This window comes from Rousettus aegyptiacus, unplaced genomic scaffold (assembly GCF_014176215.1).
Source record: "Rousettus aegyptiacus isolate mRouAeg1 unplaced genomic scaffold, mRouAeg1.p scaffold_m13_p_9, whole genome shotgun sequence".
Taxonomy (NCBI): Eukaryota; Metazoa; Chordata; class Mammalia; order Chiroptera; family Pteropodidae; genus Rousettus; species Rousettus aegyptiacus.
In genome coordinates, this window is record NW_023416312.1 from 71,043,932 (window position 1) to 71,070,853 (window position 26,922).

Consider the following 26,922-nt stretch of genomic DNA (forward strand, 5'->3'; position numbering starts at 1 on the left):
TGTGCATGCCCCCAACCCTTGCCTTACTACCCCCATAACCTAGATATCCCTAAGACTCCTATTCTCTTTCTATTCCTATGGTTACCACCTATTTGCAGTGCCACATGTGAACAGAATTTTGATACAGGATTTTGATAGTTTGGAAAATGCTATTAGATTTGCTTTTCAGCTCATTATTTTATAAAGAGGTTTCTTTATAATGACCTCTCTTCTATGAACAAGACGGGCTAATAGTTGTTTCATTTTAGCCTTTAGGTTATATGTTGGGAGCAGTTTGGAGGCAGTATTAAACTCCCAGGAAAGCAAGATGTTTTGCAAAGTTGACACACTGTTTAATCTGCTGACGCAGGAAAAAGTACACATAGAGTTCTAGGAAAGTATCTGATGTTCTTTAGCTTCTGATGTTCTTTAGCCCTGAGAAAGAGAATGTTAAGATAACCACAGGCTTCCTAGGACAATGTCAGCTATTGTTTGCATACTTGTGAGTGTTGCTTCTCACGCGCTTGATAGGTTATAAATATGCTGTGCTAAATAAACTCGGGGCTGCAGCATTGACTGTATGCCCTCCCGAAAGTTCTTTCCTGTCTTCTTTTTTTTTCTTAGGCTTCACCCCCCTCTTTCAGGTGCTGTTTGAAGTTAGCTGGCTGGCTCTGGCAGTTATACCGGTAGTATTTCATGCTAATAGACATGCAAGTGCAAGTGGGTACATGCATGTGTACACATACTCATACACACATACATCAGCCTTTGCTATGTTCAAGGCGAAGTTAGATGAAACTTTAAAAACAATTTTATTTTATTATTAGTTTCAAGCATATGGTACTTTGGTTACACATTTATATAGTTTATGAAATGATCCCCCCAATTACTTTATCTCCCCTCTGTCTCTATACCTCACCATTACATTATTGCTGACTGCATTCCCTATGCCTTGCTCCCCATCCCCGTGTAGATAAAACTTCTTGATGCTTTCTCCTTACTACCTTCCCACTTCCCTCTTAGACTTTCCTTTTTCTTTACCGGCCCACGTTCCCCAGGGCATATTTTTACTTCAAATGGGAAATTTATTTTGGTCAGTGGAGAACAAAGGAGCTGTACATGGGGTACAGAATTTGGCTTTTTGCTGGTGCCTCTGTGTGCCCTGATTTGTGCTGTGTATCAGAGAACTTCCATCACTTTTTTTAAAACTGGGCAGATGATGTTTAAATACTTTGAATTTTCTATAGAAAGGTGATATATTGGTAAATAGAATTAAAATAATTCTTTCTTTCCTGGCCAAGCTATGACGATTCTTCCTCACTATAGGCCTCACCTTTCTTGCAAAAGTAGAGTCCTTTGTTAGGGTTAGAATTTCCCATAAAACTGCTCAATGACTTGTTTTTGTTTGGCTTCTTTGAAATACTACACAAAGCAATCCCTGTTAAAGGCAATGCTGTCCTTAAGGCTGAAAAATGTGCTTCAGACATAGGCTCAAAGTCGCCCTTTTCAGGCAGAGCCAGCTGAGTAATTATATCTCAGTTGGCTGCTTTTCAAGGTGCCCAATTCAGTAGCTTTCCCTCTGGGAGCAGCCTTTGCTCCAGGGGATCAAGTGTTTTCTAATGAGGGGCAAAAATTTGGGAAATCCCAGAGCCCAGTGTGGTACCATCCGTTCAAAAAAATCTTGGGTAAGAAAGGGGCCCTGCACACCGTGCCCTTCCCCCCTCCAGCACCAGTGGAGATCAGTACTTGGCCTCAGGACAGAGAGGAGACTAGGCCGAGGAGGCTAGAAGGAGGAAGCGGGGAATCGGGGGAAAAATAGGGAGAGATCGCGAAGGCACCTGTTCGGCTCTGAGTCAAAGGCTGTCAGTCATCTTGGCTTAAGCTGCTCTGCTATCTCACAGCCCAGCCCTTTCCTGGGGCCGGGAAGGGGATTGCTACATGCCAGCTTACCTGGGGAAAAACCAGAGCCTCACTTTGGTCTTTTCCGGTAATTGACAGGTCGCTCAGGAGGGGGAGGAGAGAGCTTCCTTCTATAAATTGTTCCACCCCTGGGTAAGGTGGCTCACTCTGGCAGAAAGAAACGGGGAAGTGTGCACCTGTCACCAGTCAAGCTCAGTCAGACTGCGAGACGAGACTAGGCAGAGCGAGCAGAGGGAGTGAGTGAACCATGGACAAGTTGAAGTGTCCCAGCTTCTTCAAGTGCAGAGGGAAGGAGGTAGGGGTCTGGGAGCTGTGGAGGTGTGGTGGGCCTGGGAAGGAAAAATTTAAGGGGAGGCAAGTATCAGTTTTTGTTTTCTATGGCTATTACTTCTTCACATTTCTGTTCAACTGCCTTCAGGTGTGCCTGAGATGTCTCCACTAAGTAGAGGAAAAATAGAACAGCTCTTAACTCCTGGTAGCTAGAAGACAGGATCACCTCATCCTATATCTTGAATGTGCCCAGAAAATCCTGTTTTCTCTTTCTCTCTAAAATGTGTCCATATGCTGGAGGGAAATGAGAAAAAACACTGTTCTTATCCTACCTGAGGAATCCTCCATACCCTGGAACAGCTAATAAGTAGGGAGACAACCCCTTCCCAATGAAGTGGAGAGAGAGCTGCTCCACCTGGTGGGACAGGAGAATTTGTCTTTGAATATTATTTGGTGGCTTTCAGAAAAGCACTGATTTTACTCTCTAAGATAGGGAGAGAAGTTAAACTTCCCTTAACTCAAAGCATTCAAAACTATAAGCCTATAGGAAAATAAGTCTATGATTTTTTCAATTCTTTCTTTCTTTTGCTTGCTCGCTTGTTTCTTTCTTTCTTTCTTTCTTTCTTTCTTTCTTTCTTTCTTTCTTTCTTTTTCTTATTCTTTCTTGTTCTTTTCTTTCTTTTTCTTTTCTTTCTTTTTCTTTCTTTCTCTTCTTTCTTTCTTTCTTCTTTCTTTCTTCTTCTCTCTCTCTCTCTCATCTCTGCCTCTCGCTATCCTCTCTCTCTCTCTCTCTCTCTCTCTCTCTCTCTTTCTTCTTTCCTCTCTCTTCCTTTTCTCTCTCTTCGGTTCTCCTCTCTCTCTTTCAATCTCTCTTTTGGCGGAAGCTATAGTTGATTCTTTTCAAATATCTACAACCTCAAGAGTGTTGATTTTACCTAATTCATCATTAAGGTATTTGTATTTAAAACTTTGTCATCCTTCATTGGCCCTTTGTGCTGGGTGCCACATGTAACCTGTCTACCACAATTTGGATTATCTCACGGGAAGAAGTAATAAGACTATCCACCTACAGAGCTTTATTTTTATTTTTATTTTTTATTTCAAGGGGCAAGTGTTGTAAAGTAAAAGCAGTCATTAGCAGAAATCTCAACCTTGGATACCAATTTCCTTTGCTATGGTTTTCAGGGTTCATTCTCTCTCTCTCTCTCCCTGCCCCACCATCTCTCTCTTCCTCTCTCTCTCTCTCTCTCTCTCTCTCTCTCTCTCTCTCTCTCTTTCTCTCGTCATTCCATGGATTTGTGAAATTATTCTTCTGTGGAATTTTTGATAGTAGAAAGACAAGCCATTGATGATATTTTCCCTTCTCCAGAAAGTGACGGCTTCATCTGAGAATTTCCATGTTGGTGAAAATGATGAGAACCAAGACCGTGGTAACTGGTCAAAAAAATCAGATTATCTTCTGTCTATGGTTGGATATGCAGTGGGATTGGGGAATGTGTGGAGATTCCCATACTTGACCTACAACAATGGCGGAGGTATTCCCCCCAACTTTTTTATTCTCCAGTTTTAAGTGGGGTGCTGTATGACCTCTGAGGATATTTTAAGAATGAGGAAAGGCATATTATGTTTTGGGTTAATGAGAGGCTGCCACAAAAGCATACTGCATTCATTATTAGACTATGAGTTGCTAGCTCAAGTTAGAAAGGTGGCTTCACTAAATCTTCAGATATAAACTTGATAAAAGTTGTGTGTTTATCATTTCTAAGTTTCTGATTTGAGATAATGTGTAATCTTCAACTGTGACTTTTCTTAATTTATACATTTCTATGATAATCTGTTCGGACTTAGGTAGTGTTTTGCTTAATTTATAGCTGAATCTAAGCAAAAGAGTGAATACTAGTTCTAATAGAAGCTCAAATAAATTGTGTAAATAGAATAAGGCATTGCATTTTGAAAATTTAATTGTGGAAGCAGTTGATTAAAACGTAAGGAAAGGTTTTGTATTTTAAGCTTCAATATTCAGTTACAAATATTCCAAATTGAATTGACTATTTAGAAAATAGTTCTAAAATGTAATAGAATTTAGTTCAAGGCTAGATGTTTAATTTCTGCAAACAATACTGTTTATAGCTCAGAAATCATTAAGACTCAGAACAAGGAGAAAAAAATTAACTCTGAGATGACACACAGAGGAATACAAAATGAATTGCACAATTCTATAGTAATGCTGAAACAGCTTTTTGCTTGCACCATATTTTGTTTACTTATAATTACAGGTTCTCGTAGAAGTGTAGAAGTGACATTCCCTTATATTTCATAAATAGGTACCAGTGAAACTGTACCACTGTAATTTTTTTTGGTACAATAAGATTTTATGTAGTGATATTTCAATTTTATATTCCTTCTTAATTGGTTGCATTAAAAGATTCATACTGGCTTTCAGAAACTTAAGAAAGGAGGTCTGTTTATCAAACGCTATGTGCTGGCGGCAAAAAAAAATCTCTACCTAGAACCTACATCATTTAGTCATGGGTTTTATGTAAATTTGAGCTGGAAAATGAGTGAAAAATCACAATATTTTTGATGACTATGTCCTAAGGTCTAGTGTAATGAAGAGAAACATTTAAGCTCCTTTCCAGCCTCTTGCATTCAGATTTAGAATAAGAAATTCCCTGTAACTTGACATCATAGACAGGGCCAGTATTTGTCATAAATTTCCAATAACTATATTAAACTAAGTTTGATAAAGAATTTTAAACATAGCCCAAACCACATAGTATCATTTATTGCACACCCATATCTCTTTCAACATATCCTCTAAAATTAATTTATTGTATTGCTCTTAGTTTTAAAGATCACATTTTTTGGGGTAATGGATGATCTAGGCTCTCTCAATTGTTTCTTTCTCTCTTGCCCAAGAATAGAAGATAAACATAAAATTCAGTTTTGTCAAATGTTAATAGATCCAATTTTAAAAATATGTTCAGATTTGAAGAATTATTGCTAAAATCTGGACTTATTTTTATCTGTAGATTCTTTTTAACAGTTTATGAAAGGAAAGTATCATACTAACTTACTACTAATTTGTGATGACTATATTGTGTTAATTTAACAATATGGCTGTTATTAAGAATGAAATAATACAATGGTAAAAAGTTACACATGACACTGAAGAAAATAATCCTTTATTTTTTTCCAAAAAAAACCCTATTTACACTGGGCCAGTAAGCCTTTGATTATTGTTCTACTTTGATAGAAATATTGTGTATTACATTTTCTTCATATTTATCATTGGCAGAAATTAAACTTCTATTATTTATAGTAATAATGGTATGTATATTGCAACATCTATAAAAACATATTTGTCCCTATGTTCTAGTGACTAGTGGCTTATATATAACAAGTACTTCACTGTCTCATTTTCAGTAGCATATAGTTTGAAGGTTGGAAAATGTAATTCCTAGATATGATGTTACAGTATCATAATATGAAAAATACATGAGGAAAATTATATAATATGGATAAATGAAATGTACATAATCCAAAAGCTCATTTTTATACACTAATTCTCCTATTTTCTTATTAAATTTTAAGACTTCTAGAATACTTGATCAATAAATTTAATATTCTGTCCCTGCTTCTACCCACAATCTTGTAAAGGTTCTAATGAGTAATATTATGCCCCAAAAGTGGGCAGAAAAAAGTAAAATAATAAAAGGTTTTAAATAAATCTAAATGTATGATAATGAGTCCTTAATAAATTGAAAGTTAACTCTTAATGAATCTCAAAGTTCAGATTCTTCTGACAAAAATGACAAATTTATTAACATCGAGTAAAAAACCATATAACTATTTAGAGAATAATGATCTTAACTGCAATGACTTCTACTCTGAAAAGCATTTAGCATTTGCACCCAATCTCATGAATAGATCATTTATTTTTAAAGGTGAAAGGAGGGAAACCAACTTTGAATATATAGTATGTGCCTGCCATTTTGCCAAGTGTTTTCACGGGCTCTGAATTGGACCCTTACCACAAATTGATGAGTTGGTACATATTATTCTCACCATTTATGAAGAACCCAAGGTTCAGAGGTTAGATAAATTGCCCCAGGTCACATAACTAGTAAATTCTGGAGCCAGGATATAAACCTAGGTCTATCTTGCTCCAAAGCCTGTGATACTTCAAATCGTCTGTATCGCTTTTTATAGGCTATTGTTTGTAGTAATCACAACATCCTTATTATGTAACACAGCCAATCCTTGAATAACAATTTTATTCAACGTCTTTTCATTAACATTGATGAGATGCCACAGGAACTTAACTCTTGTTTGTATCAATTAGTCTGTGGGATGATTGGTTTCATTATACATTGTTTCACTTAAAGTTGCTAAGCCTATCAACAATGTTAAGTGAGGACTAACTGTACCAGCATCTTCATTTCATAGATGAAGAATCCAAGGTTTAGAGAACCAATGACTTTCCCACAGAAAGTAGTAAATTTAGGGCCTGACTGCACTATATCAGAATGCTTTCAAAATATTATGCTGGTTGTCAAAATGTCATCAAAGTTTTGGGATACTATAGTGCTTTGTATCCTTTTTTTTGCATTTTCTAGGTGCCTTCTTGATACCTTATGCGATTATGCTAGCATTGGCTGGTTTGCCTTTGTTTTTCTTAGAGTGTTCACTGGGACAATTTGCTAGCTTAGGTCCAGTTTCAGTTTGGAGGATTCTTCCATTGTTTCAAGGTCAGTATTAAAATATTTTCCTTATTGGGCTCATCAGTCTATTCATGCATATAACTGTCCTCACTATGTGGAAGAAAGTGTTTAAAAGTTGGACGGACAATGGACTAGAGGTTACCAGAAGGGAGAGGGGAAGGGAAGGAGGAAAATAAAAAAAAAATGTTAAAAAAATAAATATAAATAAATAAAATGTTGATGGAGGAGGTGATGGGAAAATGGGGGAAAAATTAGACAGGTTAAAGGTAAAGAAACACATAGTTTTTCTGCATATTTGCCACTGTAGAATTTAAAAAGCAAATGTTAATTTTTTATTTTTGTTTATCTAGAGCTGCAGATATAGAAAGGATAGGGAAGAATATTAGACAGGGTTGTAAGAGTGTCATTCTTTTCTGATTTTCACCTTTTAATCTACTTCACATGCAGTCCTTGTCTTCTGGTTTTTGCATATCTTTTACAGTGCCTCATTCAGAAAAGTTGAAAGGCAGGTCACAGTTTTTTTCTTGGATGCTCTTAAGAATAGGACACTGGAAACGTTTTTTAAATATGCTTTGATTGTTATCAAACATCAAATGACTTTAATGTCTGAGGATTAGATCTCATTTTGGTACGTGCTAGCTGCTGAAAACTACTTGTAAAAGCCTCAATGCAACATCAAAATAAATTTATAATGGTGTCAGTAGACAATTGTGCCAGAATATTAAGAAAGCTTCCTCAAAAGCTAGTTTTAAGTATAGGAGTTACATTCAATCCATTAAGCTGCATTTTAAAACTACTGAGTTAAAAAAAACTTAAGTTTAAATTCAGATCGTTATTGAATTATTTAATTTTCTTTACATGTATCTGTAGAATTCTGTACACTATCCTTTCAGGACACTAATTCATAGGTTTTATCTTCTGCTCATCAAAATGTTGTTTCATAGATCAAGATGTAAGTATTGGTGAATCAATACGATATGAGCTTTGAATAATTTTTTTCCCTTTCTTTTTAAAAGAATAATACCTACTCTGATAAGAATTTACAGACTTAATAAGAAAGAGTAATGAACAAGGGTTTTTCTTTATGTGAATTTAATGGATTAATACAAGTCTTCTGCCTTTGATCTTAGTAACTTTTTCGAATCAATTAAAAAACTGTCTCAGAAAGCCAGTCATCAAAATAATTTTAAATTTGAGAAGTTATTCAGACAGTAGTACTGCTTCATCACCTCCTCCCACCAAAAAAAGTTCTTTGAAACAGCCTTGTCACTTTAAAATAGATTTTGTAGAAATTGAGATGCAGCATTTTTATGAATTAACAATAGCAATTTCACTTTTATTTAAAATATCTCTCTTTTTCAGGTGTGGGAATTACAATGGTCCTGATAACCTTTTTTGTCACCATCTATTACAATGTCATAATTGCGTATAGTCTTTACTACATGTTTGCTTCTTTTCAAAGTGAACTACCATGGAAAACTTGTTCTTATTGGGCAGATGAAAACTGTAGCAGATTGCCTATAGGTAAAATTCATTTACTTATTTTTAAAAATATTGTTAGCTCTATTTCATTCTTTTATATTTTCTAATAAACTTAAAGCATTAAATCATTTTCTAACCAATTTAGGAACAGTTTAAAGCAAGCTATAGGTTATTGATGAAAGCAGAACAAAGCATGTATAACCTGAAAATTGATTAATTAATTGATGAATGCAATATTAATTTCTGAGGGCAGCCAGTACTGCTAAACCAGTATTAGGAGCACTTCTCACAGGCCTAAGTCATGGGCAAGAAAGAAGGAAGACAATGGGAAAATGATAAAAAGAGAAAAGTATTTTCCATGATACTAGTTGTGTGTTTCAGAAGACAGTGGGTGTTCTCCACATCATATGTTACTAATCTTAGAGATACTGTAGCATTAATATTGTAGACTATTACTACTAGGACTGCCTATATATATCAGAAGATAAAGTAATAAAGATTGAATGCTTCTTAGGAATTTAAAGATGTTATTTTTCTATATGGTTAAATAAGTCCACATACTAAAAGTTCCTTAGAGCACTAAATCCTAACTAAAATTATTGTTCCTTTATAGCTGTTATTACTATAAATATGATCATAGTTTATAAGGGCAATTATTTTCATTCTCACTCCCAGCTTAGTAATAGAGAAGATTTAAGATGCTAAATATGCATGGTTTAATCCATTTGTACAATTTCTACTCCATCTTTACCAAGTAACAATTTAGACAGTACTTTAAATATTTTACTATTATAACTTTTTCTTAGGAAAGTACTCTTTTAAAACTAAGTACATATCTGTGTGTGCATTCTTTTTAAAATAATTTTTAGTAACTCACTGTAATGTGACTATAACAAACGAGATCATTCAAGTCAATAAAAGCTGGATAGACGCCAACAATTTAACCTGCATCAATGGAAGTGAAATTTACCAGCCAGGGCAGCTTCCCAGTGAACAATATTGGAAGTAAGTACCTTAGATGATCTACTTCTTAAGCAATTGTTACTAAAAAGTTTTTATAATTAACAATAAAATATTAATCAGCTCTTTTCTTAAGTCATATAAGTAGAGAAAAAAGGGAATCAGAGCAAATTCTAATCCATTTGACTCAAATGTTTACCTTTTGTGTGAGTAGTGATAACCTGCTCTAGTCAATAAATTACTATCTATAAATTAGTTATTAAATGGGTACAACACTGTCAGTAATTATTTATTCAACACTATAAATTAAGGCATTGCTTTGAAGAAAAAACTTTCAAATTTTAGACTATAATTCACAAGTTCCAAGGATAAACAATTAGGTGATGAGTAATTTTGGGATAAATTGCTATTTAAGGCTGCAATTCTTCATTATCCATTTTGTTTATAATTGTCACTATATGATAGAAAGAGACATTTCGGGTATATTTACTTTGATTAATTTTAAATATTCTCTATTTTCTCTATTGTGTACTTACTTTTTACTCTGACCCTAATTTCCTTGACTACTGTTGTAATGAGCTCTTCCTCATCTAGATGTTAATGATTTGTTGTGATCCTTTTAAAATTTGTATCTTAAATGCTCCAAGTCATAGATCCATGCATTCCACTAGTGGAAATTATAGAATTTTACAGAAAGCTTTTGGAATAGGTAAAAATAATGGGACCATATAGGTATAATGATAAATACAAGTTCGATGAATAAGAAAGTATTTAATACAATTCTAAATGTTTTCTTTGACATTTTTACTTTAAAAAGATACTGTAGTGAGTAAAATGAAATAATCTGATGTAAGGTTATTTATTTATTTGTTTTTTTAACATAAAGAGCCTTTGAAAGACTAGGGAAAATCATAGTCAAAGGAATTAGTAGACCTTTTATTCTAGGATTTGGAACTTTGCATTGGCTGTAGTTAAGATTAAAGTTTAGAGCCTGGCTTCTCATTGAACACTTTTTTCCCTTCCATAATACAGTATCAATAAAAGGTTCATATAACATTGATGTATTAATAAGATGAAATACTTATGAAGCTTCCTCCTTATTAAGACAAGGGCTTATGTGCTTTCAGCAAAGTGGCACTCCAACGTTCAAGTGGAATGGATGAGACTGGAGAAATTGTGTGGTATTTAGCACTTTGTCTTCTTCTGGCTTGGCTCATAGTTGGTGCAGCACTATTTAAGGGAATCAAGTCTTCAGGCAAGGTAATTTGAAAAACACATTATATAGAGATGGGGCTGTTTTCCAATGTCATTGCAGTTCAGTGTTAAGCATTATTGAATGCATGCTTTTTTTCTCTAATGGGAACATTCAAATATGTGAAAATCTTTCTAAAAAATACATAGGATCACTGTTATTGTTAAAAATAAAACAAGACAAGCACAAACTAGTACTAAAGTTGTGCATTTACTCAAAACTTGGACCCTTCTTACTGATACAGTATTCCGAAGCTTGCAAGTATATTTTTAACTTTTCTGTCCTACTATATAAATACACATTTGAATGGAATTATATATTGTAATTTTTGTTTTAAAAAGTCTAGATCCTTCTTATATAGCATAGTAATTTCAGGATTCTGCTAGTTGGAAAGAGATAGAACAAAATAAATTATGTAATCATTCTCTTAAAGTTCGCTAAAATTGACTCAGAACCCTCTCCTTCAACAAAGAGTCCTCATCTGAAAAACATTATATTGTCCTACTTCATTGTTTTTTTAAACTTTCAGAAAATATTATGGTAATTTCAGAGAGCGAATTTGAATTTTTTTCTGTGAACATTTGTACAGTACCTAGAAAAGTGAATGTTTACATTTTTACAACTGTAGAGTAAAATGTCCTTAAAGGTGGAGGACAGGAATAACTGTGGATACTATCTTTGTATTTCTGGTACAACATCTAGCACATTTAATTAATGTTAAGCTGTGATGAAACATACTGTTAGATCACAAAAATACTGTGAATGAAGTCAGTGAAACTTTCCAAAATAATGTTTTAATTTCACATTTTTGAAACTGTGGTTCCTTTTTTGCTGATAATTTTTAAAGAATCCATTAAAGGTCATTTATCCAGGCAATTAATTTTTATTGGTCTCTGGCTGACTTGTTTAAATCATCTCCTTAGCCATATTATCAAACATAAGGCATCTATAAATCAAAGAAAACATCCACATTAATGAAAAGCCAACATCAAAGCCAATTTGCTCACCTGGAACCATGTGTTTCCTAGGACACAAGCGGTGCACTTGTATGTATGCTATCAAACTGTCTTAATGGTAGATTTAAAGATAATAATAGCAAATGTCAAGTGTTCATTTTAATCAACTTTCATGAGATTTGGACATTTACTAAGAGATTGTTTTCCTTTTCCTTGGGGAGTGAGTGTATATTGGAGGGTTTAAAATCATTTTTTCCCCACTTCAGTGCAGTAATTTATGAAGAGGTATTATTCAGTATATATATATATGGAATCCATGTGGATTCCAAGTTATCACTTGTGATATCTTGTATACTTATGACATGTACCTGGGAAATATCATTCCATACATCAGAGTGTTTTAAAAATGAATCTTTTGAGAGTAATGAGAATAGAAAGAGGAAATTATGCCAACTTTGCTTTGGTATCATTAGACTTAAGAATCTCATGAAATTTTTGATACTTTATTTTATTAATGTTAACTGGCTAATGACTTTATTTGTATACAATTATATACAATGATTTAAAAAATGATTTATTAACTTTAAATTGTATTTTTTTGATAGGTGGTATATTTTACAGCTCTTTTCCCCTATGTTGTCCTACTCATCCTTTTAATACGAGGCGCGACTCTAGAGGGTGCATCAAAAGGCATTTCATACTATATTGGAGCACAATCAAATTTTACAAAACTTCAGGAAGCTGAGGTAAGCCTCAATTTAAATTTCAAATTATCTGCAGAGATAAACTTTTAAAGCAAATACTAAAAATCTTTGATTACATATAAAGGTGTCATAATGTAGTAGCTTGCAAAAGAATATGCGGTTATACTTATTAATATTTCTGTCCACAAGGATATCTTACTTAGCTTTAATATGACACTAATGCTTTCTTATTGGAAGTGAAATTATCATTTTTGACAATAGGATTTTAAAAATAATTTTATTCATATAACTGATTGTATTTGACCAAAAAGATTTGAGGCTTATTAATCTGAAAAAGTATATTTCATGCATGAACCCCTACAAGTTAATGACTAAGAGTATGATTTACTGGATAAACTCATAGTAAATTTAAAGATTATAGTTGAAAGTTTAATGGACTAATATACATTTTAATTATTTTCAAAAGTTAATATTCTGAAAGTAAAGTCAAATTTTGCCTAATAATTCATGAAGTTGAAATACAAATTTGAAATGTATAAAGCATTACATAATCAAAATTGTTACTAATACCAGAAACATAAACATATGCTATGAATATGAATTGGGTAAACCTCTTTTAACTTTAGTCCATCTCCATATAATGGCTGCATATATCACAAGTACAATATAATCTTTTACAGTTTTGACTTCAAAGAGCATTAAAATAAGTGTAGCCTCTATACTATGCTTGCATTGATACAGCCTAAGAATGCTTTCACCTTTTTAATAGTCACATCTAGAAGTGCTATATAAAATGGATATTTGTTTTAGTTTGCTGTGGTATTCTTTGTAGAACGTATGCTTATTTCTACAAATGGCTATTTTCTAAATACAAGCATACTTCATTTTATTGTACTTTGCTTTATTGTGCTTCACAGATAATACTTTTTTACAAATTGAAGGTTTGTGGTAATTCTGTGTCGAGCAAGTATGTTGGTGACATTTTTCCAACAGCATTTGCTCATTTCATGTTTCTTTGTCACATTTTGGTAATATTCTCAATATTTCAGCTTTTTCATTATTATATTTATTATGGTGATCTGTGATCTATAATCTTTGATGTTGCTATTGTAAATATTTGGGGGCACCACAAATCAACAAATCACATTCATATAAGATGGCAAACTCAATTAGCAAATTAAGTTCTCCCACCTTTTTTCTTCTCCTCAGGCCTCCCTATTCCCTGAGACATAACAATATTGAAATTGGGTCTCTAACTTTAAATTAAAAGTTAGAAATAATTAAGCTTAGTGACAAAGGCATGTCAAAACCAAGATAGCCCAAGGGCTAGGCCTCTTGTGTCAAACAGTTAGCCAGGTTGTTGATGTAAAGAAAAAGTTCTTGAAGGAAATTAAAAGTGCTACTCCAGTGATCACACAAATGATGTGAAAGTAAAACAGCCTTATAGCTGATATGGAGAAAGTTTTAGTGGGCTGGAGAGAAGATCAAACCAGCTACCACATTTTCTTAAGCCAAAGCTTAATCCAGAGCAAGTCCCTAAATGTCACTGATTCTCTAGAGGTTGAGGGAAGTGGGGAAGCTGCAGAAAAAGTTTGAAGCTAGCAGAGGTTGGTTCATGAGGTTTAAGGAAAGAAGCCATCTCTAGAACATAAAAGTACAATGTGGTAAAGCAGCAAGCGCTGATGTTGGAGCTGCAGCAAGTTATCCAGATATCTAGCTAAGATAATGAATGAAGGTGGCTATGCTAAACAACAGATTTTTATTGTACATGAAACAGCTTTATGTTGGAGGGAGATGCCATCTAAGTCTTTGATAGTTAGAGAGGAGAAGTCATTGCATGGTTTCAAAGCATCAAGGGGATAGGCTGATCTTTTGTTATGGGTTAATGCAGCTGGTGACTTTAGGTTGAAGCTAAGGCCCATTTGCCATTCCAAAAATCCGAGGGCCCTTAAGAATGATGCTAAATCTACTCTACCCATGTTCTATAAATAAAGCAACAAAGTCCGAATGACAGCCCATCTGTTTTCAATTTGGTTTACTGAATATTATAAGCCCAATATTGAGAACTACTGTTCGGGAAAAGAAAGATTCCTTTCAAAATATTACTGCTCATTGACAGTGTGCCTGGTCACTCAAGAGCTCTTATGGGGCTATACAATGAGATTAATGTTGTTTTCATGCCCACTCACACAACAATCCATTCTGCAGCCATGGGTCAGGGAGTAATTTCAACTCTCAAGTCTTATTATTTAAGAAACACATTTTGTAAGGCTTTTGCTGCCATAGATAGTGATTCCTCTGATGGACCCGAGCAAAGTCAATCGACAACCTTCTGGAAAGGATTCACCATTCTAGATGTCATTAAGAACATTCATGATTCGTGGGAATTGGTCAAAATATCAACATTAACAGGAGTTGATTCCATTCCTCATGAATGACATTGAGGGGTTCAAGAATTCAGTGGAGGAAGCAACTGCAGATGTGTCAGAAATAGCAAGAGAACTAGAATTAGAAGTGGAGCCTTAGGATGTGACTGAATTGCTTCAATCCAATGATAAAACTTTAGTGGATGAACTTCTTAAGCTCTTTCTTGTCTTGGAAGCTCTGTGCCTGTTCTCTGATTCTAAATGATAGCCTTGCTGGGTAGAGTAATCTTCATTGAGGTTCTTGCTTTTCATCACTTTGAATATTTCCTGCCAATTTCTTCTGGCATACAAAGTTACTGTTGAGACATCAGCCAACAATTTTATTGAAGCTCCCTTGAAGGTAACTAACTACTTTTCTCTTAATGCTTTTTAGATTCTCTCTTTGTTTTTAACCTTTGGCATTTAACAATACTATGTTGTGGTGTGGGGCTGTTTGATCTTGATTGGGACTTTCTGATCTTCCTGGGCTTGCATGTCACTTTCCTTCACCAAGTAGGAAAGTTTTCTGTTATATCTTCAGATAGCTTTTCAATTCATTGCTGTCTCCTTTCTTTATCTCATACTCCCGTGATGCAAATTTTGATACAGTTGATGTTGTACCAGCGACCCCTTGAACAATTCTTATATTTGAATTTTTTTTCTTGTTGCTGTTCTGATTGGGTGTTTTCTGCTACTTTATCTTCTAAATTACTGATTTTATCAACAGTTTCATCTACTGTTGATTCCTCGTAAGGTATTTTTCATTTCAGGCATTGTATTGCTCATTTCTTTTTTTGTCTTTTTAATCTCCATTTTTATGTTTTCTGTCTCTTTGGTAAAATTCTCACAGAGTTTATCTGCACTTTCTCTAAGTTCATTGAGCATCCTTATAAGCAGAGTTTTGAACTCTGCATCTGGTAGATTGCTTGTTTCCATTTAGTTTAGTTCTTTTGGGGGAGCTTTGTTCTATTCATTCGTTTGGAACATGTTTCCTGGTCAATCTCTCCATTTTATCTGCTTCCCTGTGCTTGATTCTATGTATTAGGTAGAGCTGCCAGGTCTCCTGGTCTTAGAAGAGTGTCCCTATGTAGTAGGTGTCCTGTGCGACCCAGAGGCTCAGTCTCCTTTGTCACCTGAGCTGGGTGATCCAAGTGTGCCCCTTGAATGGAATGTGTGTGCCTTTCTGTTGTAGTTGAGCCTTGGTGGTTGTTTGCTCATCAATAGGAGGGATGGATACTCAGGCTGATTGGTTGTGAAGATTGGTCATTAACTACAGTGGAAGAGCTGTTCTGCAGGGCCTGAGCCTATGAAACAGGATTCTCCTTAGCAGAGCTCTGGTGCCTACTGAGTCTGCTCTTTGAGTGTGTCATTTGTAGAGGAAGTTCAATGGTACTCTGGTGTGGTCCGAAGCTGGCCATCTGGGGTGTGTTAATTTTGAGGACTCTTATGAAGGGCATTGTTAAAGGCTAAAGGTCAGCTGCTGCCTGTGCCCTCCTCCGGGCCACTTGGTATGGACTAAGTGATCTGAAGATAGCTGCCACTTGTGCTGAGTTTGGAAGTGCCTGGGAGAGGCTACGCTGTGAACTGAGGCTGATGTCCTTGCTGCCAGGTTTTGGGCTGCTTATTAAGAGGTCCAGGGCACACCAAGTTCAGATACCACTTTTTTTCCCTGAACCTTTGAGAGATTTTTGACAGTCCACAGCATGAGCCACTACAGACCGTTTGTATGGGTTAGCCACTGGAATTTACTTGGTTGGACCCAAAGTTTGGGTGGGGTGGTGTCTCAGGTAATCACTGGGGTGAGACAAGCAGAGTTAGCCAGGTTGATGAAGACTCCGATATGGCTGCTGCCTGCATCTGCATGCTGGGAAGGGGAGAGGGCTCAACAAAGAAACAGTAGTCAGCACCTCCATCTTGGGAAAAGGTGCCCTTCTAGCCCTCACCTTGAAGCCAGACAATTCAGCTCCTCGCCATATGTACAAAGCACCTTTTCTGCTGCTGTCCCAACACTGTAGCTCAGAGCAAGTGAGTTCCTTGGTAAGCAAGTGCATGCTTACCAAGCCCTTTAAGAGGAATACCTGTGTACTCCAGCAGCCCTCTCTCTCACTCAGCCACAATCTCCACTGGCTTTTACATCCAAAAGTTATGGAGAGTTTTCCTCCTAGCACTGGAACCCTGGTCTGGGGAGGCTGGTGTTGGATTGGGATACCTCACTCCTCAGGGTGTACCTCTGCAGCTATGAGATCTGTTGTGATTTTTATCCAGCACACGAGGTTGTAGGGCCAGCCCATTTCGCATCTCTGCCCCTCCTGCCAGTCTCGACGTAGCTTCTTCTATATATCCTTAGTTATAGGACTTCTGTTCAGTTAAATTGATTCAGATAATTCTCAACGATGGTTGTTCTGTAGTTTAGTTGTAATTTTGATGTGATTGTCGGAGGAGGCAAGCACAGCGTTTACCCACTTTGTCATCTTGACCAGAACTTGGGATTTCTCATATAAAATGGGTAGTATCAATTGCAATTGAATTGAAAACAATGATGTTTGCAAAACTTTGAATCATTTAGAAGAAAATATAGCATAGTATCTTTATGATCTCAGGTTAAGAAAATCCTATTTAAAGTCAAGGATGATACATAAAAGCAAAGATGGACACCTTCAGCTACATTAAAACAACACTGTGATCTTTGGTTCATCTAAGGACACAATATTAAGTGATGAAAAAAATAAGCCACAAGTTAGGAGGAAGTATTTATATATATAATATAGATACATATTATATAGATATATATTGTATAGATATATATTAGACAAATGATTAGAATCCAAATTGCTTAAAGTATTCCTAGAGATCCAATAAGACAAATAATCCAAACAAAAAAAAATGGCAAAAGATATGAACAGGAAAAAATTATGGAATATAAACACATAAATACATGCTAAACCTTGTAAGTCATTAGTATAATCAACTCTCATTTCTCAGCCAGTAGATCAGAACATATTAAAAATTCTGACCAGTGTTAGCAAGGATGTGGAAGAATGGAAACTCTCATGCCCAGCTGGTGGGAGTGCAAAATGGTATAACCACTTTGAAAAATAATTTGTCAACATATAATAGAAGAGAAAGTTTATATGCTCTATGACATCACAGTTCCACAACTAGGTATGAGAAAACATGGCTACATTGTTTCTAGTAGCAAAATACTCAACCACCTAAATGTCCATCAACAGTATAAAGAATAAAGTGTGGTATACATAGTGAGACAATACAGTAGTGAAAAAAAATGTTCAAAACTACATATATTTAACTGGACCATATGAATTTGCTTATATTCTTTTATTTTCACTTACAAAATTGTATTTTCAGATAGTTCCAATTGATAAGGATTGACTTTCATATAGTATTGAAAGAAAAAAAGAAAATTATATAAGTTTACACATATTAAGAAAACTCTTCTATAAACTCAAAGACACGCAAATTTAAATGCCATCGTCATAGTTAGGTTTACATATTTATGTAGTAAGAAAAATAAGAAAATAATAAACACAAAAGTCTGGACAGCAGTTTCCACTGTAGGTTGGAATGGTGATATGATCAGGAAGGGGCATACAGGGGTCTTTAACAGACAGATAACATTTTATTGCTTGAGCTGAGTAGTGGGCACTTGGGTGTTTATTTCATTGTTATTTACACTAATTCAGTAGTAATATGAAATATTATATGCAAATGAAAATATAAGAGTTTATGTTTTTAAATACTAAATTATTTTCTCTTATAGGTTTGGAAAGATGCTGCCACTCAGATATTTTACTCCCTTTCGGTGGCTTGGGGTGGCTTAGTTGCCCTATCATCTTACAATAAGTTCAATAACAACTGCTTCTCAGATGCCATTGTGGTTTGTTTGACAAACTGCCTTACTAGTGTGTTTGCTGGATTTGCTATTTTTTCTATATTGGGACACATGGCTCACATATCTGGAAAGGAAGTCTCTCAAGTCGTAAAATCAGGTATCAAATGATTATTATAACTTCGATTAATTCACTGTATCTCATTTGAGAAGCGCTAATATATTTTACAGCATTTACTTAAAGCATTCAAGATTTAGGGTGTTGTATTTTCTTTCTCATTGCATCTTATATATAATTTGGTTATTTTAATGATATAATAATTCTTAGATAATCTGAGAAAACAAGACTATATTAAGAAACAATTATTTAAGATTTTTTTCTGAATTTTGTTTTGTCCTTAATATGAACTTCTTACTGCACAATTACATGTATTATATTGGTGTTTGCAGCTATATATGTAAATATACATATATACGTGTGTATTCACACACATATGTAAAAAAGAGACTACATATATGATGTATATACATATATGTTCCTCTATGTACAATTACATTATTGAGTTTGATTTTTTAAAACACATCATTATCATATAGACATAAACTCAAGTGACTCTGAGTGTCCTGCTTTGAAAGTAATTTGTTTGATGAACTTCCTAACTTTAAAGAACTAGCTAGGGAAGCTTAATTACCTAGCTAAAGATTCTTAGGAAAATAATTCTAGGATTCTTTTAAGTAGGAATTCCTTACTAAATTCTTATTTATGGTTAGTATCATTTGATGGAGAGACTGATGAACAAGACTAGAATGTTAAGATTAGAAGGAACCTTGGACATCATTTAGTGTTTAGCTTCTCATTTACAGAGGAGCAGATGGATACACAGAAATGTTATGTCTTACAGAAGATCAAATAATTATGAATGACAGAGCCTAGGCTAGAAGTGAATTCTCCTGAATCCTAGGTCAGTCCTCTGGGCAGTTGGAGAAACTTAAAGTACTTAAAACTAAATATCACATAATATAGAAATGCTTTTCTAAAAAAGCATCTCTAAAGGTAGCATACCTCAAATAGAAAATAAGATTCAATTCTGATTCTGGATAGGCATTTTGAGAGATGGTTGAAGACTAAAAGGTTAGTTTCATACACATATCTTTTTTGATAGAATAATCCCTTTAGAATTTCTAGGATAAGATAGGGTGATATAATTTAAGTTTCTGGAGTTTAAGACAGTTGTTATTCTTCATCACTCTTAAAAAATGAAACCAGTGAAACAAAATCATTGAAATAGTTATGATTTCTTATGTGAAAAATGTACCATTTCCAAAACTGATCTCAGTAGCGTAATTTATGTTACATGTTTACATTATCTCATTGTAGAACAATCAAATCAAATATTTTTAAAAGCGAAAGTGAAATAATTGCTAAAGAATGTATATCATGGATTGGGGTGCCAAATTAAAATATGATTTTTCTAATATCTTATTTTGAAAATGTGAATTTTCAAATACGTGAATTTTCTTGGCAGTGAATTTAAATTAAAATGCCATATATATATATTTTTTTAGGTTTTGATTTAGCATTCATTGCTTATCCAGAAGCTCTAGCCCAGCTTCCAGGTGGGCCGTTTTGGTCCATATTATTTTTCTTCATGCTTTTGACTTTGGGTCTCGACTCTCAGTTTGCTTCCATTGGTAAGTAATACTCCCAGTGTTAACCTATCCCTCTTACATTGTACCCATGTTTCTTCTACTTAAAAAATCCTTTTCTTACCCTGGTTGTCCCCCTTAACATTTACTCTCCGAACAATCTTTCTGGAAATACTTTTTAACAAAAATTTAAAAAATACAAAGTACTCTTGTACCAGACACCCAAAAGAAGCAAATGTTAATATATTATCATATTTGTTTCAGATATTTTTTAGTAAAATAAACTGTTATAGGTGAATTTGAATTCCTCTATATTTCTCTCCTTAATACAATTCATGTTTCTTCCTTCTTAGAAGCAACCATCCCTATGGATAATGTATGTTATTCAGTCCATGTTTGTATACATTTTATGTGTACCCATAGATAACATAAATTTTTAAGTGTTCACATAAATATGTAGTTTTATTGCATACACATTATTCTGACAGTTTTTTAACATATATTATGAATCCATCTTGACGTATAGACATATAGATCTAGTTAATTCACAATCTGTTGCCATAATGATGGACATTTGGATTACTTCTGGTTTTTAAAACTTAACACACACTGCTGCCAGGGCTATTCCTGCACATGGTCCTATGTATACAGAAGAATTTTCCCTAAGGTACATGCTTAGAAATTCAAAAAGTTCTTATTATATCACTCTCTTTACATAAAACATTTCAATATTTAACTGTTTGCAGAATAAATTCCAGCCTCCTCTAATTGGCTTTCTTTTTTAATAAAACTTTAATTAAGTTTATTGGGGTAACATTGGTTAATACAATTATATAATTTTCAGATGTACATTATAATTTGACTTGTGTGTTTACCACCCAAAGTCCAGTTTTTTTCAGCTAAATATATTTGCTTCCCTTTACCCCATCTACCTCCCCTTTCCTCCCCCACCCCACTAGTAACCACTAGCCTATATCCCATGTCCATGAGTGTTTGTCCTGCTCATTTGTTGCTTTTAGGTTTATATCCCACATAGAAGTGATATCATGTGATTTTCAACTTTTTCAGTCTGGCTTATTTCACGTAGCATGATTATCTCAAGGTCCATGCAGGTTGTCACAAATGGCAGTATTTCATCTCTTCTCATGGCTGAGTAATATACCATTGTATATATGTACAACAGCTTCTTTAGCCAATCATCTATCGTAGGACACTTCAGTTGCTTCCATGTCCTGGCCACTGTGAATAATGCTGCTATGAACATCGGTGTGCAAATATCTTTTTTTGGATATGGGTTTTCAAGTCTTTGGGATAAATATCCAGTAGAGAGATTGCTGCATCATATGGTAGATCAGTTCTTAGTTTTTTGAGGAACCTCCATACTGTTTTTTATAGTGGCTGTACAAATTTGCAGTCCCACCAACAATGTATGAGGGTTCCTTTTTTTCCATATCCTCTTCAATATTTGTTACTACTTGTCTTGTTGATTATAGCTATTCTAAAAGGTGTGAGATGGTATCTCACTGTGGTTTTGATTTGCATTTTCCCGATAGCTAGCGATTTTGAGCATCTTTTCATATATTTGCTGGCCATTTGTATGTCCTCTAGGGAGATGTGTTTGTTCAGGTCCTCTGCCCATATTTTAATTGAATCATTTGTTATTTCGCTGTTATTGAATTGTAGGAGTTCTTTGTATATTTTGGATATTATGCCCTTATTGGAGGCATTGCTTGCAAATATATTCTTCCATTTGGATGGTTCTCTCTTTACCTTGTTGACAATTTCTTTTGCTGAGCAGAAGCTTTTTAGTTTGATGTAGTCCCGTTCATTTATTTTCTTTTACTTCCTTTGCTTTTGAGGTCAAACTCATAAATCTAATTGACTTTCAGAGCCTTCAAAAATTTCAAACATATGTCATAATCCTAACACTCATATACCCTTCTACTTTTAGCCAATAACTTGTTTCATAAACACATTTATTTCTTAAACGCAGAAGGCTTTTCTGTCTTCATGACACTTATTTGAATATTGACCTTATTGAAAAGTTGTGCTAGAATTCCTCCTTTTCTATAATTTTTTCAAACTACTTTAGCCCTTAGGGACCTCTTACCTTATAGTTGCTACAATGAAAAACCTTATAAAACAGACTAAAAATGACAAATCAGATTGCATGCGATTTTTATCAGAACCTACAAGGATGATTGCCAAGAGAAAGGACCCTATTGGTTTTTAAAAGCAAGGAGTAGGGCCCAGACTATATTCTCGACATATGTATAAATTTCATTAATAGAAGTTGAATTCTGTTGACTAAACATATTGGCAAATAAGTTCACATATAACGTGCCTTATTTTTTTCCTTCCAAAGAAACAATTACAACAACGATTCAAGATTTATTTCCCAAAGTGATGAAGAAAATGAGGATTCCCATAACTTTGGGTTGCTGCTTGGTTTTGTTTCTCCTTGGTCTTGTCTGTGTAACTCAGGTATACTACAGTATTTTTTCATAGACAAAATATTACTTGGCACATACTTTATAATCCAAATGAAGAAACCAAGATTTAAGAGGGTGTTTTATGAAAAGTCTATGTCTGACTTGGATCAAGGTTTTCTGAGTTTCAGCCCAGATTTTTTCTCATTATAGCACAATTTTGATAGTAAGTATATTTTGCAAAGGAGAAGGAGGCTATAATAATAAAGTTATAGACTTAAAATGTACACTATATTTCTTAGCAGCTACTATGAATATACAGACACTGCATATCATTTCTAAAATCAACTCTTCTAAATGCTTATTTTTTCCCAAGTTACTCAGTACAGAATAAAAGGTGCATCATTTCTGAGATTTTAAATCCACATTTGTGTTCATATTTGAAAACATTCATTTTTACATTTTTTGGCAGAGGTAAAACCAAGAAGCCTATGTTAAAACCAAATTAATATATTTATTTTGAATATTTCATGAATCATAAAAATATTTAAAACTATACTTAGAAGTAATTGATTTTTTTTTTGGTAGGCTGGAATTTACTGGGTTCATCTGATTGACCACTTCTGTGCTGGATGGGGTGTTTTGATTACAGCTATCCTAGAAATAATAGGAATCATCTGGATTTATGGTAAATAGTGACTACAGAATTATCTACACATTTTATTAAAGAATTTAGTCTGATTTTTTTTTTGTTATGTGTACTATAATAATAAAGTATAACTGGGAAAAATATTTTATGAATAAAATGTAAGTGTGTATTTTATTGCCAAAGTATAGGAAAATGTTCAGACAGAAAATTTGGGGCCATGATGACTAATGGAGGAAATTATGAGCAAGAGCTGAATGTGATTTATTTCCAGGAGGGAATAGATTCATTGAAGATATAGAAATGATGATTGGAGCAAAAAGATGTATATTCTGGCTATGGTGGAGGATTTGCTGGTTTGTCGTTACTCCTATCTTATTGATTGTAAGTATTAATTTGCTATGAATTTCATATCAATATATATTTAAATATTTCTAAGATGAAGAACAACTCACATTGATGACGATATGCTAATGTCATAAATTAATAATTTTCAACATCTGCTTTATGACTGATGCCTCTGAGTTGCCTAAATTAAAATGCCTTTGCAGTATTATTTTTGAGGCCATAGTTTTAAATGTGTACCATTTGAGAAAATAAATCGGCTCCCATAGACTTAAAAGTCCTACATATTTCAAAATTACCAATAGGAAAAATAAAAGTAATTATTTATTTGCTCATTTCCTAAAAAATTTGCTAAGCCATCTACAGTCTGCTAGGTACAAAAAATAAAAAAAAATATGTGTAAGAGCCATCTTCTGCCTTCAAGGAATTCGATCTAAATATACTAATTGCTAAGAATTAACATTCAGATTTTAATATATATTTTTTCTCTTTATGAGAGATACTTAGTAAATGAAATTATTAAAAGAAAGTCACCCGTGTCAATATAGGCACTTGTTTATGTTAATTAAAATTCAACAATTGGTGCTATTTCGGTGCTGAGGGAAAGCAAAAGAGGTCTTATTGGAGAGACATGACGTATAGACATGCTATCTTTAAGTAACAGTTTAGGGCAGTAAATGGCTGAATGCCAAAACAAACACTTTAATAGGATGAAGAAGTACTGTCTACTAGAGATAATAGTGGGGATGTGGCAGTGGCAGAGCTTCATAGAGGAAGTGATTTGGCTCTTTTTGCCTCATGCCTTAAAAGTTTTCCTGGAGAAGGCCATTTTAAATAATTTGATCTAGAATTTGCTTCACATCCGTAGTAACATGTTTGTTTGTTTTTAGAGGGTGATAAATTTTACTTTTTTAATATAATATTGGTTTCAAGTTGTCAGCAGCTTAGGATTGGATGTGCTGAATTGAAATACTCGGATGTCCCATATTCTTACTAAATGACTTTAAGAGTGCTTAAGTATTGATAAGTCTCCATAATAAAATAAGCCTCGTATAAATTTAGAAGACCTAACTAGACTGTTAAGCATGCTAATTTTCATTGATTTCATAGGTTTGACAACTGAATTCACTTTAAAATGCAAAGGTATGAAATATTAAATGATGTATATCATCAACCATTTTGTATAAAATCGTGCATATTAGACTTCATTAAACCTCATTCATTCTCTTTCAGTCATGTAAAATTATGGTAATTATGAAATACATTTAAATTACTGTAATTAAATTAAATGAATGAGACGAATCTATTTAATTCTAAAATTAAACATGATTATTTTATAAAGGTGATTTATTTATTTATTTAAAAAATCTTTTTACTTTTCAGTTACAGTTGTGTTCAATATTATTTTATATTAGTTTCAGGTTTATGGTATAGTAGGTAGTCATTTCTATAATTAGTCTAGTGCCCACCTAGCACTATACATTGGTTATACAATATTATTGACTATATTCCCTAAGCTGTACTTTACATCCCTGTGACCATTTTGTAACTACCAGTTTATACTTCTTAATCCCTTCACTTTTTTCAGCCAGTCCCACAACTCCCTTCCCATATGACAAACATCAGTTTGTGCTCTATATCTGAGACCATTTGTTTTGTTTACTATTATTTTTTAGATTCTACATATAAGTGAAATAATATTGTATTAGTCTATCTCTGACTTATTTTACTTAGCATAATATCCTCTAGGTTCGTCCATGTTGTTGCAATTGGTATAAATTTATTCTTTACTATGCTCAAGTAACATTCCATTGTATATATGTGCCACCCCTTCTTTATCCAATTGTCTATTGATAGGCACTTTGGTTGTTTCTATATCTTGGCTATTGTTAATAGTTCTGCAGTGAACATAGGGGTGCATATATATTTTTTTAAATTAGTGTTTTTCTTTTCTTCAGATAGACACCAAGAAATGGAATTGCTGGTTCATATGTTAGTTCTATTTACAATTTTTGAGGGACCTCCAATCTGTTCTCCATAATGTCTGCACCAATTTACAATCCCAAAAACAATGCACAAGGGTTTCCTTTTCTACACATCTTCGCCAAAACTTGTTCTTTCTTGATTATTGATGATAGTAATTATAACAATAGTGAAGGGATATCTCACCGTGGTTTTAATTTGCATTTTTCTAATGATTAGTGATGTTGAACATCTTTTTGTATGTCTGTTGGCCACCTATCTATATGTCTTTTTTGGAAAAATGTCTATTCAGGTCTTCTCCCAATTTTTTAATTGGATTGTTAGGTTTTTATTTTGGCATTTATTTGCATGAGTTCTTCATAAATTTTGGATATTAACCCCCTATCAAATGCATCATTGGCGAACAACTTCTTTTATTCAGTAGATTGTCTTTTTGTTTTGTCGATGGCTTTCTTTGCTATGCAAAAACTCTTTAGTTTTATGTAGTACCATTCATTTATTTTTTATTTTGTTTCTCCTGTCCAGGGAGATATATCAGAAAAAGTATTCTTAACAGCAATGTCAGAGAGTTTACTCCCTATGTTTTCTTCTAGGAATTTTATGGTTTTGGGTCTTACATTTAAGTCTTTAATCCATTTCGAGTTTATTTCTGTATATGGTGTAAAAAAGTGGTCCAATTTCATTTTTTATGAGTATCTGTCTATTTTTCCCAACACCATTTATTACTGTATTTGCTCCACTGTATATTCATGCCTCCTTTGTAATAGGTTAAATGACTATATAGATGTGGATTTATTTCTGGTCTTTCTGTTCCATTCCATTGATCTATGTATCTGTTTCTATGCCAGTACCATGATGTATTAATTACTATAGCCTTGTAGTATAGTTTTATACCATGTACCAGGATACTTCCAACTTTTTTCTTCTTTCTAAAGATTGCTGTGGCTATTTGGGGTCCTTTTTTGTTTCCGCATAAATTTTAGGATTATTTTCTCTAGTTCTGTGAAAAGTGCCATTTATATTTTGAGAGAGAATGCACTGACTCTATAGATTACTTTTGAATACTACGGATATTTTAACGATGTTATTTCTTCCTATCCATGTGTTTCCATTTGTGTCTTCCTCAGTTTATTTCTTCAATGTCTTATAATTTTCCACAAATGAGTTTTTACCTTATTGATTAAATTTATTCCAATTTTTTAATGCAATCGTAAATAGGATTTTAAAAAGTTCTCTTTCTGACAGTTTTTCATTGGTGTATAAAAATGTGACCTATTTCTGAATATTATTTTTGTATCCTGCTACTTTACTGAATTCACTTATCAGTTTTAACATTTTTTGGTGGAATCTTGAGGGTTCCCTATAAATAGTAT

At 33.8% G+C, this 26,922-nt stretch overlaps 1 protein-coding gene across 1 annotated transcript in view; it reads left to right on the top strand.

The window, feature by feature from the left end:
* The first annotated feature begins 2,010 nt into the window (after positions 1-2,010).
* SLC6A14 (solute carrier family 6 member 14) overlaps positions 2,011-26,922 on the top strand; it is a 31,602-nt gene continuing 6,690 nt past the window's right edge. Inside the window, exons 1-12 of the mRNA XM_036226980.1 lie at positions 2,011-2,194; positions 3,539-3,704; positions 6,789-6,920; positions 8,256-8,417; positions 9,245-9,380; positions 10,463-10,595; positions 12,149-12,289; positions 18,431-18,659; positions 20,066-20,191; positions 22,512-22,630; positions 23,164-23,263; positions 23,496-23,605. Of these exons, the coding sequence (XP_036082873.1) occupies positions 2,147-2,194; positions 3,539-3,704; positions 6,789-6,920; positions 8,256-8,417; positions 9,245-9,380; positions 10,463-10,595; positions 12,149-12,289; positions 18,431-18,659; positions 20,066-20,191; positions 22,512-22,630; positions 23,164-23,263; positions 23,496-23,605 (1,602 nt within the window). The 5' untranslated portion in view covers positions 2,011-2,146. The remainder of the gene's footprint in view (positions 2,195-3,538; positions 3,705-6,788; positions 6,921-8,255; positions 8,418-9,244; positions 9,381-10,462; positions 10,596-12,148; positions 12,290-18,430; positions 18,660-20,065; positions 20,192-22,511; positions 22,631-23,163; positions 23,264-23,495; positions 23,606-26,922) is intronic.